The sequence below is a fragment of the Acinonyx jubatus genome, chromosome A1 (genome assembly GCF_027475565.1).
Source record: "Acinonyx jubatus isolate Ajub_Pintada_27869175 chromosome A1, VMU_Ajub_asm_v1.0, whole genome shotgun sequence".
Classification (NCBI taxonomy): domain Eukaryota; kingdom Metazoa; phylum Chordata; class Mammalia; order Carnivora; family Felidae; genus Acinonyx; species Acinonyx jubatus.
The window spans coordinates 4,334,392-4,349,319 of NC_069380.1; the positions used below are offsets into that span (position 1 = coordinate 4,334,392).

General features: G+C 45.2%; 1 protein-coding gene across 4 annotated transcripts in view; it reads right to left on the reverse strand.

Annotated features, from left to right (window-relative positions):
- MIPEP (mitochondrial intermediate peptidase) overlaps window positions 1-14,928 on the reverse strand; it is a 162,927-nt gene that overhangs the window by 69,164 nt on the left and 78,835 nt on the right. For all 4 annotated transcript variants that reach the window (XR_003421937.2, XM_015087410.3, XM_027064544.2 and 1 more), the window contains exon 15: window positions 2,341-2,415. Coding sequence is in view for 3 of the 4 variants with exons in the window: in XM_015087410.3 (XP_014942896.2) it covers window positions 2,341-2,415 (75 nt within the window). In the remaining variant the exon portion in view is untranslated. The remainder of the gene's footprint in view (window positions 1-2,340; window positions 2,416-14,928) is intronic.

Below are 14,928 nucleotides of genomic sequence, written 5' to 3' on the forward strand. Positions count from 1 at the left end.
CACGTTTTGTGACGAGAAGGGACGGAACGTGAAACAGATGGGACGAGGTGAAGGAAGAACGACTCTCTTGCGACGGGTGAGTAGGGACGTTACAAAGAATTCTGGCGCAGCTGTTGGGGAGTCTGGAGCCCGGGTCCAGCCAGCTCCCACACCTGGTGTCAGCAGATACCAAGAAAACAGCTGCTGTGCACGGGCAGTTCTGGGCCCCGAGGTAACCGGGAGAGAAGGCTCCCTCACCTCTGAGTGGAGGACACAGGCCATCGAAACACGACAGGAGAAGAAAGCGTTAGTTTGCACGTGAAATCGGCAGCTCACAAAGTTCCGAAAAACTAAACTTCACGTAGAAAACCTAACGTAAAGATAAAAGTGCTTTCTCCCCGGGACATCTGGCTCGAATACTAGTGTTTGCGTGGAGTTCACCTGAAGCAAGAAAGTAGAAAAGGCTTGATTTTAAAGGAAAAATTCTGACACGCAATTATGTTTCTGATATGTATCTTTCTGACTTGAAAACGGAATTTGCAGAGAATGTGCAGCTGTTGACTTAAAAGAACTGAGGATTAGTTTGGATAAAAGAAAAAATTTAAATGACCTCCAGTTTTTGGCTTCCTCTAGATATAGAATTATGGTTCCAAATTATAAGTCAAGCTTAAACCTCCCCTAGAAAAATATAGACGTCTCCTAAATATAAATATTGCTTCACTCTAAGTGGTAATCTAAGCATATAGCTAACTACAGCTCTTTCAATTCCATATTCTATAATGAGTAATCATGCAGAGAGAAATCAGAGCAGCCTAAATTACTCACCCACGTCTTGTCCATATTCCAACAGAATAAATTATCAGGAATCGAAAGTTAAATTCTAACCTCCACTAAGGTGTGAGGGATTTTTTTGGCCTCAATCTACAAACAAATCTGAATTCAGAAGGTTCACTCCTACAGCTATGCCTTCCATATGCGAGTACGAAAAGACTTTTTTTAATGACAAAAGCAGAGCAAAATAAACGCAATGCGCGTGTGTCTCACCCTCACCTGCTGCTCACCAAACAATTTGAGAGTGATGAGTCTACCTGCCTACCCAGCGAGTCATGCTCTCCTGGGAAAGAACCTCAGAGCCACAGAAAAAACAGGAGCCCATTTTTAAAACAATGCGCAACACACACACACACACAAAAAAGAAAGAAAAAATAGAAAATCGCAATTTTCAGAACACTTTGTATGCCTCCCTAGACACCAGACCCAGTTCATTTCCTTTCCAGCCTCGTGTGTCTGCAGCGTGCAAGGGGACTGCTGCGGGACAGGAAAGCCTGCAGGGGCAGCTGTCTGGCAAGCACTTGCCTCCCTCTCTTTTCTCTCTTCCTCTGCGTCTCTCGGTGGGTGTTACTCTCTTTGGAGGGTGGAAGGAGGGAAAGGTTGGTTTTCCTTTTGAAAGAAAACCCTTGGAACAATTACTCAGAAAGAAAGCCACAAGGGCAGAGCTTCCACTATAGATATCGGCAGATCAAAAGACTTGAAGTTGTGTAACGCAGAAATTTTCAAATAACTTGAAAATGTTTCGAATAACGCAGAAATCCTTTTAAAATTATACTGATAGGCGTGGGCATTAAATAACGTAAGTTCAAGTGTAAGGCCATGGTTTTCTCGATAGCATGCATTTTCTTCGAATGTATATTTGAAAGTGCAACATAAACAGAGTTCGTAAAGGCTGAATTCTACAAAGCCATAAAGCAATTAAATGGTGCCCGCACTTTGAAATAGGTAGCTGGACAATTATAAAAGCGAACACTGCCTGACATGAAAGACGGGTGTTTGGGTTGTGTTTATACAATTCTCCAGATCTGATGAAGAGCAAGAATGCGATAAACAATCTGAGCAATTAAAGTAACCTGAACATCTGGTATCGTGTAGACCTGACATCCAGATGGTTCATAAAATTTTTCTAGTCTCTATCTGGAAACCGAGAAGACTGCCTTTGAATATTATCTAAAACTAACAATCCTCACTGTTTAAACTTCACGTCAAAACCACAAATTTTTAAAAAGACAAAGTGACTAAAAAAGTAACTTGCAGGCTGAAATGTAGGAGTTAGAAGAAGTCACGTGACTCCTCCGCGCTTTGACTTTCCCGGCTGAAACTGGGAAATAAACTTATTCAACGTCCATTTCCCAAGGACAGTGCGAGGCCTGAATGAGTCGGGTTTGGTCAAGTTCTTTGAACTCAGGTGAAAGACGTGTTAGAAGCATAATTATTATAATCAAGGTGGCGCGCTGGCACGAATTTAAAGTTACATATTTATTCTGAATAACTGCTCTGGAAAACGTGAGGACAAAGGGACATACATACCTGAAGTTGCATATCGGCTGCAGCACCCACCTTTTTGGACTCACAAAGCCGAGACACCATATTTTTGGGCAGTGACTTGAAAAACAAAAGAACACATGTGTGAGTCAATTGCTTCCTACGTCACCGCACTGGCTGCTTATCAGGCAAGAGAGTTAAAAATGACATCAGACGCAAAAATTCCTAGAATTTAATCGCAGTGGCTGTCAAATCAAGGTCTGTACACGCAAAGACAGCGCTGTAGGCAAAGAGCGTGGTAGCGTCGACCTCTAAACGTCTATTTAAAGCCTTAGTAAAAGTTGATGCTTTTTCTGTACCGCTGTTACCAGTGGAAGCCTGTCCAAGTGCTCTGTTGGCTCTTAAGTGCATACGATAGTGGATGACAGGAATAAAAGAGTGAAGTGTCAAAAAACAGACGACAATCCTTGGGTGTCAGCCTGCACTGAAGCTGACTGGCTGTCCCAACAAATGACCATGACAGTGAATTGCACATTCTCTTATTTTCTAGCCTGAGAGAGGTGCAGAACTTGGAAGCTCAGTGTCATGGCCCTGTCTGCTTTGGGGCTTCCTGCCTGAGACCGATTAGGCCTCATCACACTGCAGCACATACTCACATAGAAATAAAATAACAATCTGGTCGAGGAAGCACGTCGGTCAACTGGCTCTACTTGAAAGTCACTAATATTGACGTTTCCTGAAAATGGTGACCACTCTGTGCAACTCTACTTATAATCTAAATGACGCGAGAAGCCTCCCTGCAGAGAAACACATCAGGGAGGCACAAGGCGGGTTACCAGCACTCCAGCGGTGCACATGAACCACCGAAGGAGGACAATGGGAGCGGTCTGCTGGCAGGGGCACCGGGAACGGCGATTTAGGGGTGTGTATCTCCTCGGAGTGCCCGCCCCACAGCAGATGCTCAGTAAGTCTTTCCGGAAGAAATGAACGAACACGAGAACAATCATTTAAAAGGGCTCCTTGAGTGAAAGACTACACCAGGATGTGACGGAGGCTCAGACAACAAAGCCTGTTCTCTCCTCTTTCTGTCTGGCCGTAAGAAAGGCAAACAAGGCAAAAGAAAGAAAAGAAAAAAGGGAAGTTTAAGGCTGTAGAGTACACATTCCAGTGCAGGTGAAAGGCCTGGGGCTTTCTCACACCAGGGGCGGCCATCCTGAGTGAAACAAAAATTTCCTCAGACGGGATTTTAAAAGGTCAAGACTCAGTTAAGTCATGTATGCCAAGAACTCGTACCAGAACGTTCAGGTTTCCCTACACCCTTACTTTACGTGATACCTTCCGCTGACGGGACTCGCGCTACACTTGGGTTTTTTATGAGTCACAAAGCTTTAAGAGTTTTGTTTCCATTCTCGAAAAGTCTATGTGGCAGGATGGCATTTTCTCATTTACCCAAAAGTGAAGAGTACTGTGGACGAGCACTGTATCAGGCATCGGGAACACAAAAGGGCCACCAGACAGGGCCCCGGCCCCGCAAGCTTCACAAGCTGGCATTACCCACGTAGGCGCAATTTTTAGGAGTCACCGACTGGTGTGAGTGCTGAGATGGAAAAGCATGCAGGTCGGCATGAGAAAACAGCGCAGACAGGCTCAGATGACGAACTCACGTAGAAGAGCAACGAGCAAAACGAGCGGGCAGTAACGAGACAAGGGATGGGCGGGCGGCCGGGAGCAAGGAGCATCCCAGGCAGAGAAGAGGAGGGCTGCCGGCAGGAGGTGAAAGAGCCGTGGGCAGGAAAAGCGGGTCCCACCGGGCTGGAGAGGCAGGCAGGAGCCAAGCGGGGACACTGGTCTCCACCCTCGGGAGTCCTCAGGGTAAGCCGCTGGGGAGTTTAAAGCAAAGGAGTCACAAGGTCAGGTTTGTGTTTCTGAAAGATCCCTTTGGCTGCAGGGGAGACACTGGATAGGAGGGCGGAAGTGGATCAGGAAAAAACAGGAGGCTATAGTTAGTGCCCCAGTGACGCACGTCAGCAACCTAAGCAACTGCCGGAATGACAGGGGCGGGGGCACCGCTCTAGAGGCTTGAGCTGAGTGGGAGGTGAGACCCAGAGACGGTGAATACATATGACCCAGCACTGTTTCCAGAAGTGTGCGGAGAGGAGCAGGGTGAGGGCAGTAGGGGCAGAGGGGAGGAAGCTTTTGTTTGAGGTTGGGAAATGCACAAGCAGGCTCAAGACAGGCTGAAGGTAATGATGCTTAGAGGGACACAAACTGGAGAAGAGGCCATGGGAGCCTGAGGTTCTTGAAAAAGAAGGGGACGCTGCACAGACCACAGGCGAGAGGCCGCTCGGGTGTAGGGCTCCCTGGATGGGCGTCTCATAGGGGACGAGGTGGATTCTGAGGCTTAAGGAAGTTAGAGAAAGTTGGGGAGAGTGGTCCATTGAATCATCAGCCCTGGGGGAGCTCTGGGATCACAATGGGGCCTGGGATGCGGCAGCACCGGGGATGGGGGAGTGGACGGTGGATGAGAAGGAGCATCCAGTCAGCAGTGGGAGACGCAGGGGTGGCAAGGCCCATGGCGGGGTGCCCCCGCTGGAGGGGGTGTAGGGAAACAAGCCGGGGGTCCCACAGCAGGCCAGGCAACTTTGAAAGGTTTACTCCTTCTGTTCTCTAGACAATGATATGGAAATGCCAAGTTCTGGATCCCAGACCCAAACCCAACATACCCCTTTCCATTCGGAAGTCTTGACAGGCCAACCCCTCGGGGACAAACCCACATAGAAATGGCACACGTTAAAGAACAAATTTAATGAGGCTTAATTCTTTCCTTGTCGGGTTTACAATAAAACAAAAGATGCAAAGAAAGACACCATGTAAGAACAAGGACAGCTAAAAACAGTTCATCAAAACTCATGTAGTAAAAAGGAGACACGTGGGCTGCTGTAGTGACACAAAAAGTCACCGCTTGAGGAAGTGAGTACCACTGCTGGTGAAGGTGACATGGGACCTGCGGGTCACTTTTTGCCGCTTCCCGTGAATCTGTGATTATTTCAAAATCAAGGGATAGGTCCAAACAAACCTCCCAAAATTATGTCTTCAAGGCCCACTCTACATTCCGTAGTAAATTCAAGGAACGTTTTACCAAAAATGTAAGTAGAAGTTACGTACGATGGGGGTAGACGATGGGGGTAGAAAAGAATCATAAATCCACCAAGTCGCAAATTAAATAGGATGTTTATAGCACGTGAGGTGTAAACAGATTTTTTAAAAACCTAGTTTGGGGGACTAGGGATTCCCTCGTAAGGAGCACTGGGTACTGGACGGGAGTGCTGGATCACTGTTTCGTACACCTGAAACTCATACTACACTGTACCCTAACCAAGTGGAATTTGAATAGAAACTTAAAAATGAATAAAAATCTAGTGTGGCTCTTGATCAACGGATTTTGGCTCTTCGTCTATTGAAATTAATCAGAGCATTTCAGCGGCTGGAACGGACGTAAGCTTGTCACCGCTGCTGTATCTCCCGCAGTTTTAGTTCAGACCTCCACACCAAAGTGAGTATCACAATAAAGCCAGTTAAATGAATTCTGGGGTTTCCCGGTGCATACAAAAGTTACATTTACACTATGCTGTAGCCTATTGAGTGGGCAATACCATTATGCCTAAAAAAAACAAAACAAAATATATATACCTTAATTAAAAAATACTTCATTACTAAAATATGCTAACCGTCCTCTAAGCTTTCGGTGAGTTGTAATCACCGATCACAGCTCACTGTGACAAATTCAATAATAACGAAAGTTTGAAATACCGCGAGAATTACCAAAATGTGACACAGAAACACAAAGGGGGCAAACTCTGTTGGAAATGCGGCACCCGCACACCTGCTTGGTGCAAAGTTGCCACAAAACATCAATTTGTAAAAAATGTAACATTTGAAAAGCACAATAAAGCGAAGCACAAGAAAATGAAGCATGCCTATGTTTATGTTATTCTCTTAGAAAGTACTTCCTTTTTTTCTTACAAGAACAAAAATAGGACAAAACTTTAAATACCATACAAATTGATTTTCAAGTTATATGAGAATCTTTTTAATAAAAATATTTAGAAGTTAAATCTTAAATTTCAAATTAGAAAAATGTTTCCTGGGGGCGCGTGGGTGGCTCAGTCGGTTGAGCGTCCGACTTCGGCTCAGGTCATAATCTCAGGGTTCCTGAGTTCGAGCCCCACGTCAGGCTCTGTGCTGATGCCTTGGAGCCTGGAGCCTGCTTCCGATTCTGTGTCTCCTTCTCCCTCTGCCCCAGAGTCATGATAATCAACACTGAAATCAACCAAATTTTGCTGTCCTTCTGGAAGTGGTTGTATCTACCGAGTAGCACAGATATTTCAACGGTCTCCTAATGTGAAGACACTCACATTTGATATACTGAAGAAACAGAATACAAATGCATCCAAGCTTCAGGTAATGAGCAACGATATATAAATAAAAATGCATTTAAGACACCCGAGCCTCAAACAGTACTGCAATTAGTTTTCATTATATTAAATTAAAAATTTATAAAAGCCCGTAGCATCAGAAATAACTGTTTCACCGTATCATCAACTGCATTTTTTTTTAAGTTTATTTATTTTGAGATGACATTGACAGCACAAGTGGGGGAGGGACAGAGAAAGAGAGGGAGAGAGAGAGAGAATCTCGGGCAGGCTCTACACTGTCAGCACAGAGCCCGACGCGGGGCCCGAACCCATGAACCATGAGTTCACGACCTGAGCGGAAACCAAGGGTCAGACAGACACTCAACCGACTGAGCCACCTGGGCGCCCCTCATCCCTTGCATTTTTTAGCAGATTCTACTTCAGTCTTCATAATTTCCAAGGTAGGAAGTACATTCATGGACCACTAAGCCTCCGATCCCAACGATGACATGTTATTCCCAGTTCTCCTTGGGATCTGGACGCTGCCATCTGCATTCGAGATTGAAAGGAATCCTACTAGCATACGAAGAATGCTATAAATCAAGAATAAAGTTCAGATCGACTAATTCGGGTAAGCAATGATGTCATGAGACACCTGGGTGGCTCAGGTGGCTAAGCACCCAATTTCGGCTCCGGTCATGATCTCATGGTCTGTGGGTTCAAGCCCCACATCAGGCTGTGCACTCACAGCTCAGAGCCTGGAGCCCGCTTTGGATTCTGTGTCTCGTTCTCTCTCTCTCTGCCCCTCCCTGCTTGTGCTCTCTAAAAAATAAACAAATAAACATTAAGAAAAAAAATTTTTTTTTAAAGAATGATGTAAGAAATGGCACAACGGGACGGCTGTCTTGGGTCTTTCAGGCTATTTCCGGCATCTTTTTTTTTTTTTTTTTAACATTCAAGTTAGTTACACAGTGCAGTCTTAGCTTCAGGAGTAGAGCCCAGTGATTCATCTCTTACCTATGACACCCAGTGCCCATCACCCATTTAGCCTATCCCCTCACCCTTCCCCCATCCAGCAACCCTCAGTTTGTTCTCTGTATTGAAGAGTCTCTTATGATTTGCGTCCCTCTTTTTTCCTTCCCTTCCCCTTCGTTTATCTGTTGAGTTTCTCAAATTCCACATATAAGTGACATCATGTGATATCTGTCTTTCTCTGACTGATTTATTCTGCTAAGCATAATACCCTCTAGTTCCATCCACATTGTTGCAAACGGGAAGGTTTCATTCTTTTTTCACTGCCAAGTAGTATTCCATTGTATATATACACCACATCTTCTTAATCCATTCGTCAGTTGACGGACATTTGGGCTCTTTCCATAATTTGGCTATTGTTGACAGTGCTGCTGTAAACACTGGGGTGCATGTGTCCCTTCGAATCAGCATTTTTATGACCTTTGGATAAACTCCCAGTAGTGCAACTGCTGGGTCGTAGGGCAGTTCCATTTTTAATTTTTTGAAGAACCCCCATACTGTTTTCCAGAGTGGTATTTCCAGCATCCTTAACTTCTGCCTGCTAAAATGGCTACTCCACATCATCCCATATCCAGAAATACCATTCCTTCCAGGAACCTTCTTCTTAGACTCGTTAGAGGAGAGCTGAGAGCATGGTCTGCCTTAAACCAACACCTGCCTCTGAACTCCCATTATTATGATTCACTGGAGCGTAAAGGAAAGAGAACAGGTTTCGGAGCCAGATGAAACCAAGTGTGAATCCTAACTGCACCATTTACCAGCACAGCGGCAGAATGCTGGACGATGTACTGAGCTTCTCTAAGACACGCTTTCCTCACTGGCAAGATGTTAATATTATCTTTTGGCGGAATTAGACGAGGACTGAACAACATAATGTAACTTAAAACCATACTGTGTTCGACTAGATGCTGAATAAGTGGTAGGTAGTATTATTCCCTATTACACTAGCCCTGGGTAATACAATCATGGATTTCGACAAATTTTATTTACGTGTTACTGTTTTGTCTACATATCCTGTAAACACGGTCTGTTTTAGAGTCGTAAACTCTTCGGAGACAGGAATTTTGGCTGAACAGTCCTCTTCCTGTGGCACCCAGTGATCAAGTTCTTCATAAGGAAATGTACTCTCATAGTTTCCTATCTATATTTCTCTTCATTTGTGAACTAGTCCAAACACGTGTGATGAAACACACGTGCCTCCTCAAATTGCCCAGCTTGAGAAGAGGATACTTTCTCCACCGTGGTGATTATTTTAAGGTTTTTAGGACCCTGAAGTCCACCAACATGTCATCAGCCTATCTTCCAGACTTCAACGTCTGCCGCAAAACGTGGTCATCAACCCTCATTCGGAAAATCACTTTAGGTAGAACTGGTTATCAGACACTGAGTTCTTCATCTGTAGGGTTCAGCTCTCACTTAGAAAACACTGCTACTAATCAGAAAATGTTCCCTTTTCTGATGACATTTTAACCAGACGTATCTCATGCTATGGATCTTGATAGTTCAAACTTCCATAGTTTCTGGTGAGGAGTCTGCTGTAATTTCTATCTGTTGATGTCTTTTTTTTTTTTTTTTTTTCCTGTGGCTGCCTTCAGAGTTCTCTCTTTATTTTTGACTATGGAGTCTCTAAGTGTGTTCTCTTTGTTACCCGTCCCGCTTGGGGTTCTCAAAGCGTCCTGGATCTCTGGCTTGGTTTTATTTTGGGCAAATCCTCAGCTGTTATCCCTTCAAACAGTTCTTCTGCCTTATTAGCTCTCTCTTCTCCTTTGTGGAGCTGCATTTGCCCCGAAGTTCTTGGATGCTCTGTTCTGTCCCTGTCCCTACTCCTTCCTCCCCCTTGTATTTCAGCTTGGGTAATTTCTACTGACCTCCCGTTAAGTTCACGGAGCTCACATTCTTCCCTCGGCTGTGTCAAGTGTACGGATGAGCCCCTCAAAGGAATTCTTCTCGTATGACCTCATGGCTTTACTTCCTGCATTTCCATCTGGGCGGGTCGCACACTCACCACCTCCTGTTTCGTCTGTTCATACAGGTTGCCCACCTTTTCCTTCAACAGACTGATTGAAATCCCTGTCTTCTGACAGTTCCTTTAAAGCTGTGCTAGTTCTTAGTTATTCTCAAGTCCCTGAGTCTGATTCTGTTGCTCTCTTGATCTTTGCCCAAGGAGGCAGGGTTCTGTGCTGTTTCTGCACAGCCGCCAGTCACCTCCTGTAGGCCTGCAACACTGAGGGTGGCCCCATGTGGTCTCCCACCCCACACCCACAGGTTCTCAGCACACCTGGTGACGGCCGACGGAAAAGAGCCTACAGGGGGGTGCGAACTCCCTCTATATCGGGGCCCTCAGCTCTTCCGGACTGACAGGCCAGCCCACACTTGGCCCCCAACAACCTGTGAAGATGTTCTCTGGTTTTTCCTTACCCCTCTGCAAGGCAGCCTGGCCTTCCGCCATGCTTCGCCACAGGTGAGCCAGTCTGCATCTCTGGGATTCAGGCCACCTCACGGGCCTGTGACCTCAACTCTCGTAAGAGCTCAAGAAAAGTTAGGGTTTTATCTTTTGCCTGTGGTTAGCTTGGAAGCAGTGCCCTGTGTACCTTCGACATGCCCAACCGTCCAGACTTTCATCACTAATACCACTTAGGCTTTTAGCTCCCAAAGGAAAAAGAAAGGCAGCAGAGCTTTGTAAAGGGTGAACTACTCTCCACTAAGTCAGGCACAGACACCGTTAAAGATTATTATGAAGAAACTTGCAATGCAGGCATCTACGAGTATCAGTTAGTAGGTTTCAGCCGAAAGACAGTTCACTCAACAAGTATTTATTCATTGCCCATCATGTGACAGGCAAAGTTGATATATCAGTGAGTAAGATTGATAAAAATCTCAGTTCTCAAGGAATTTATATTCTAGGAGACCCTGGTAGTATTATTTTTACATTTTTTTAATGTTTTTTTAATTTATTTTTGAGACAGAGAGAGAGCATGAGCAGGGGAGGGGCGGGGGGGGGGGGGTGAAACAGAATCCGAAGCAGGCTCCAGGCTCTGAGCTGTCAGCACAGAGCCCAACGCGGAGCTCGAACCCATGAACCGTGAGATTATCACCTGAGCCGAAGTCGGACGCCCAACCCACTGAGCCACCCAGGTGCCCCCTGCTAGCATTTTTTTTTTTTTTAGTATTATTTTTAAATTACCAATGAGGGGATGGTACCTAGAATGGCACCTTATACTAAGAATTTATTGAGTGAATGGATGCTTTTAATATATATTGAGTGATCATTATATATATTGGTGCTTTTAGTATATACTAAGATCATGTATTTGTGTATCTTACCATTTCATTTCCTTTGGAAGTCTATGAATGTGAATCACATGCAGTATCTAACCCTCATTGACTATCTGTTGACTACTGCTGTTATTTAAATATAAGGTAAGCAAACTCACAAAGGAACTTAAAGTGTATAAAGACCGCATCCGTAAACAGCATGGGAATCCACGCAGTTTGACCCTTTTGGTCAACCTAAAGGAGATGGTGCTTTAAATCTCTGTCATTTTATTCTTTAAGCCACAGGACTTAAATTTATTTTCAGTTCACTTAGGTATCTCTCCTCATTCAACACCGTAATTCAGGTATAATGCCGCTTGGCGGTAAAACTAACCCTTTGCAAAATTTTATTAACACTCCCACAAGTTCCTCCCAAAAAAGGATGAGCAGTGATAATAAAAATTTCAGTGAATATTAATTAGCATGTAATTAACAGATGATGAAGTTAAGATGGGGAAGGAAAGACAGGAAGATAAAATGAGGTCAGCATGGAGGTTAGGCCTGCGATCCCACAGTTTTAGATAGAAAAACGATGAATCTCTGTGTGGCGTATATTTTGCCTGAGGTACACAGTGAACTTTCCACTGAAGAGAGAACAGACGAAAAAACAGACAAATAAAGCTTTTCATTCAAAGTGTCCCACAGACAGCACCATGCACATCTCTTCCTGAAGGGAATTATAGATGTGTCCTTAAAAATGAGTCAAATAGGGGCACCTGGGAGGCTCAGTCGGTTGAGCGTCCGACTTCGGCTCAGGTCACGATCTCATGGTTTGTGAGTTCGAGCCCCACATCGGGCTCTGGGCTGACAGCTCGGGGCCTGGAACCTGCTTCGGATTCTGTGTCTACCCTTCTCTCTCTGCCCCTCCCCAGCTTGCACTCTGTCTCTCCCTCTCTCAAAAATAAATAAACATTAAAAAATTTTTTAAAAAATGAGTTAAATAACCAAACAAGTGAGAGACTCTTCCTACAGTCGTCATTTCGTATCTAGGGAATCCAACTGCGTGTGAAGTTCCTCGACCTTCGCTGGGCACTGGCCGAGTCCCAGGCCCGTGTTCACTGAGGGGAGGCCCTGCTTTGTGGCGAAAGACACAGTGATAAAAGCAGGTCAGATTGGTCCATGAGATTCCCCCCAAATACATCTCTTTCTTGCAGATTCCCAATTCAAATCAGCATATTAAAAGTTATGAGCAGTCCTCGCTTCTGAGGATAGAAATCTTAATTAATTTCTACATTCATTTCCCCAAATTATTTGAGCACAGAACATGTTTCCACTCCCTAATACATCTTTACAGAAGCAAGAGATTTAATATACCGGACACCAGTTGGGAAATAGTTTGCTACGGAAATTAAACGTAAACCGTATGTAAAAGAAAAGTCATTACAAATAAAGCTTCTTTAAAAATGCACAAATGCAGCTGTTATCATGCTCATTAATCTTTACATTTCCTGCCGATCCTAACTTTATACACACTTTCTTCGGAAAGCTTCTTTTCAGTTCTTTAAATCCCGTCTTGGCACTCTCCTCTCCAGAGGCCAGCAGGCCCCCCAGGTTTTCTGGTCACTGGTCTCCAGCAGCCCCCGGCTGCTTCCTCGGCCCCACCAGTTGAGTGCCTTGGTCCGAGCGGTGGTTTCGAACTCATGCAAGCTGATGGAGCTCACGAGCGCGAACACACTGATGTGCCAGGAAACAAACGGGCCGAGTTCCAGAGGGACACTTTTCTCTAGCGTCCTCCCTGCATTAGCACATCCTGAAGCCCCTCTGCCTTCTCGGCTGCTAACCACCTGCCGTTCTCCGCCAAGCCGCAGACGGAAGACGGGCCAGCCTCGCACAAGAGTCCACACTGGAAATGCCAAACAATCGCGGGCCCGAACCCCACGCTGCTCCCCTGCAAAATTCTTTTCCTACAGCAAAAAGAGGCAAATTTCTACTTTGCTCCTTTTCAGGTATGCCCTGCTCTCGGTACTGTTTTCACAGAGCTATTTTCATTAAACACAACAGTACATCTAGTCGTACCCTTAACAGAGCTTAGCCGTCTGCAGCCTTTCGAGTGATCTTAGTGTAGAGCTGTTCAGACATGGTGTTCTAAAGCCATCGATATCTCGACAAGGGCAGACTGTTTTGAACAAGGTTACAAAACACCAATGCAGATTGATTTCAAAATGACATTTACTGGATGAATGTTATATGTCAGATAATTTAAGCCCTAGCCTGGGTTTCTTTGTCTCGTATCGAGGGTTGCCAGGTCTGAAGCAGCCCTGGCTTGACGCTGGCTGATTTCCGCGTGTACAGAGCAGAGCTCTGCCCAGGGAAGCGGACAAAGCCGTGAAGGCAAGTCAGGTTTGGGAGGGAGACCGACCCACTGGGCTCATCTTCACCGAGCATCCCGCTGTGCACGAGGGACCCTACTAAGCAGCTGGGGACCCTTCCGGCTCCCGCTACCAGGAACAGGAAAAGGGATGTATGCGGACACCCAACAATGCAAGGGGAAACGCCCCAAGAACCACAGAAGAGGTACAGACAGAACAAGGGAGGAATGAATTGAGAAGACGGTCGTTAATAAAAGTGTCCAAGAGGGGGCGCCTGGGCGGCTCAGTCAGTTAAGCATCTGACTTCAGCTCAGGTCCTGATCTCCTGGTCTGCGGTCCATGGGTTCGAGCCCCATGTCAGGTTCTGTGCTGACAGCTCGGAGCCTGGAGCCTGCTTCAGATGCTGTGTCTCCCTCTCTCTGCTCCTCCCCGCTACTCTCTCCCTCTCAAAATAATAAATAAACGTTAAAAATTTTTTAAAAAGTGTCCAAGAAGCAATTACTCTAATTATTATTCTAATTATGCCTCCTATACTATTAGTGTGGTGGTATTTCTATTTCAAAGATTCACCCTCGCTCTAAAATACACAAAGACACTGTGGGTATTTATCCCCGCTGGTAAGGAGGAAAACGGTAGAAATGTTGTTTCTCCAATGGGAGCCTAAGATGCCAATAATTAGCTATGGTGACCTAATGCATCTGAATAATTCATTATGAGTTTTTCCACAACTATCTTTGATCTTTATTTAAAAATAAGAATGCTTGTGTTATTTCTAAAGAAATAAGATCTGGCTTGGCAGGACTACAACAAAGACAAAGCAGTCGGTCTCATGACCAATGCCAAGCCCCCTGTAAAGTACAAAACTGTGGCCCAAGTCTCAGAGTCTGGGAGGCTACACTGTCCCACCCGAGGGTTCAGCTATGTATAGAGTTCCTATTTCTCGACATTAGTTCATTCACTCATCCTTTATCCATTGATGCATCCGGTGGTTTAAATTGAAATTTCTGGAGCCCCAACCAGACTCTGAGGCACAGCCACCACGGTGTGAAAGTTCCCTTGAAAGCACCCTAGGGACCAGAGGGCCCATCCTTCTCGGTGCACCCAAAGCACACGGCTAGCCTAGAGCCTGCTCCCACATGCATCTGTTCTTTTTAATTTTTTGTTAATGCCAGAACAGAACTATGGCCAGGAAGAGAAGACCATAAAATTGATCCTTCCTTCCGTCAAGAAGGTGAAGTCTGGTCTCCTGCTTATAATTAAAATATGAATAATAAGAACAATAATTACCCAGCTACATGAAGCCCAAAGCAAGTAAAGACCAGCAGTCTCAGCATGAATTGGGAGCTTCTCGGAAATACAAATTCTTGGGCGTTCCACACCCACTGAATCAGAATCTACATTTCAACCGGATCTGCAAGTGATTTTATGCATGTTAAAGTCTGAGATGTTCTGACTTCAAAAAACATCATCACAATTAGCCGCGTGACAAAGGTGGGTAGAATTCAATCCTCCTGGTTTTACAAGCGGAACTGTCTACAGGGAGGTAGCACCACGAGAAAGAG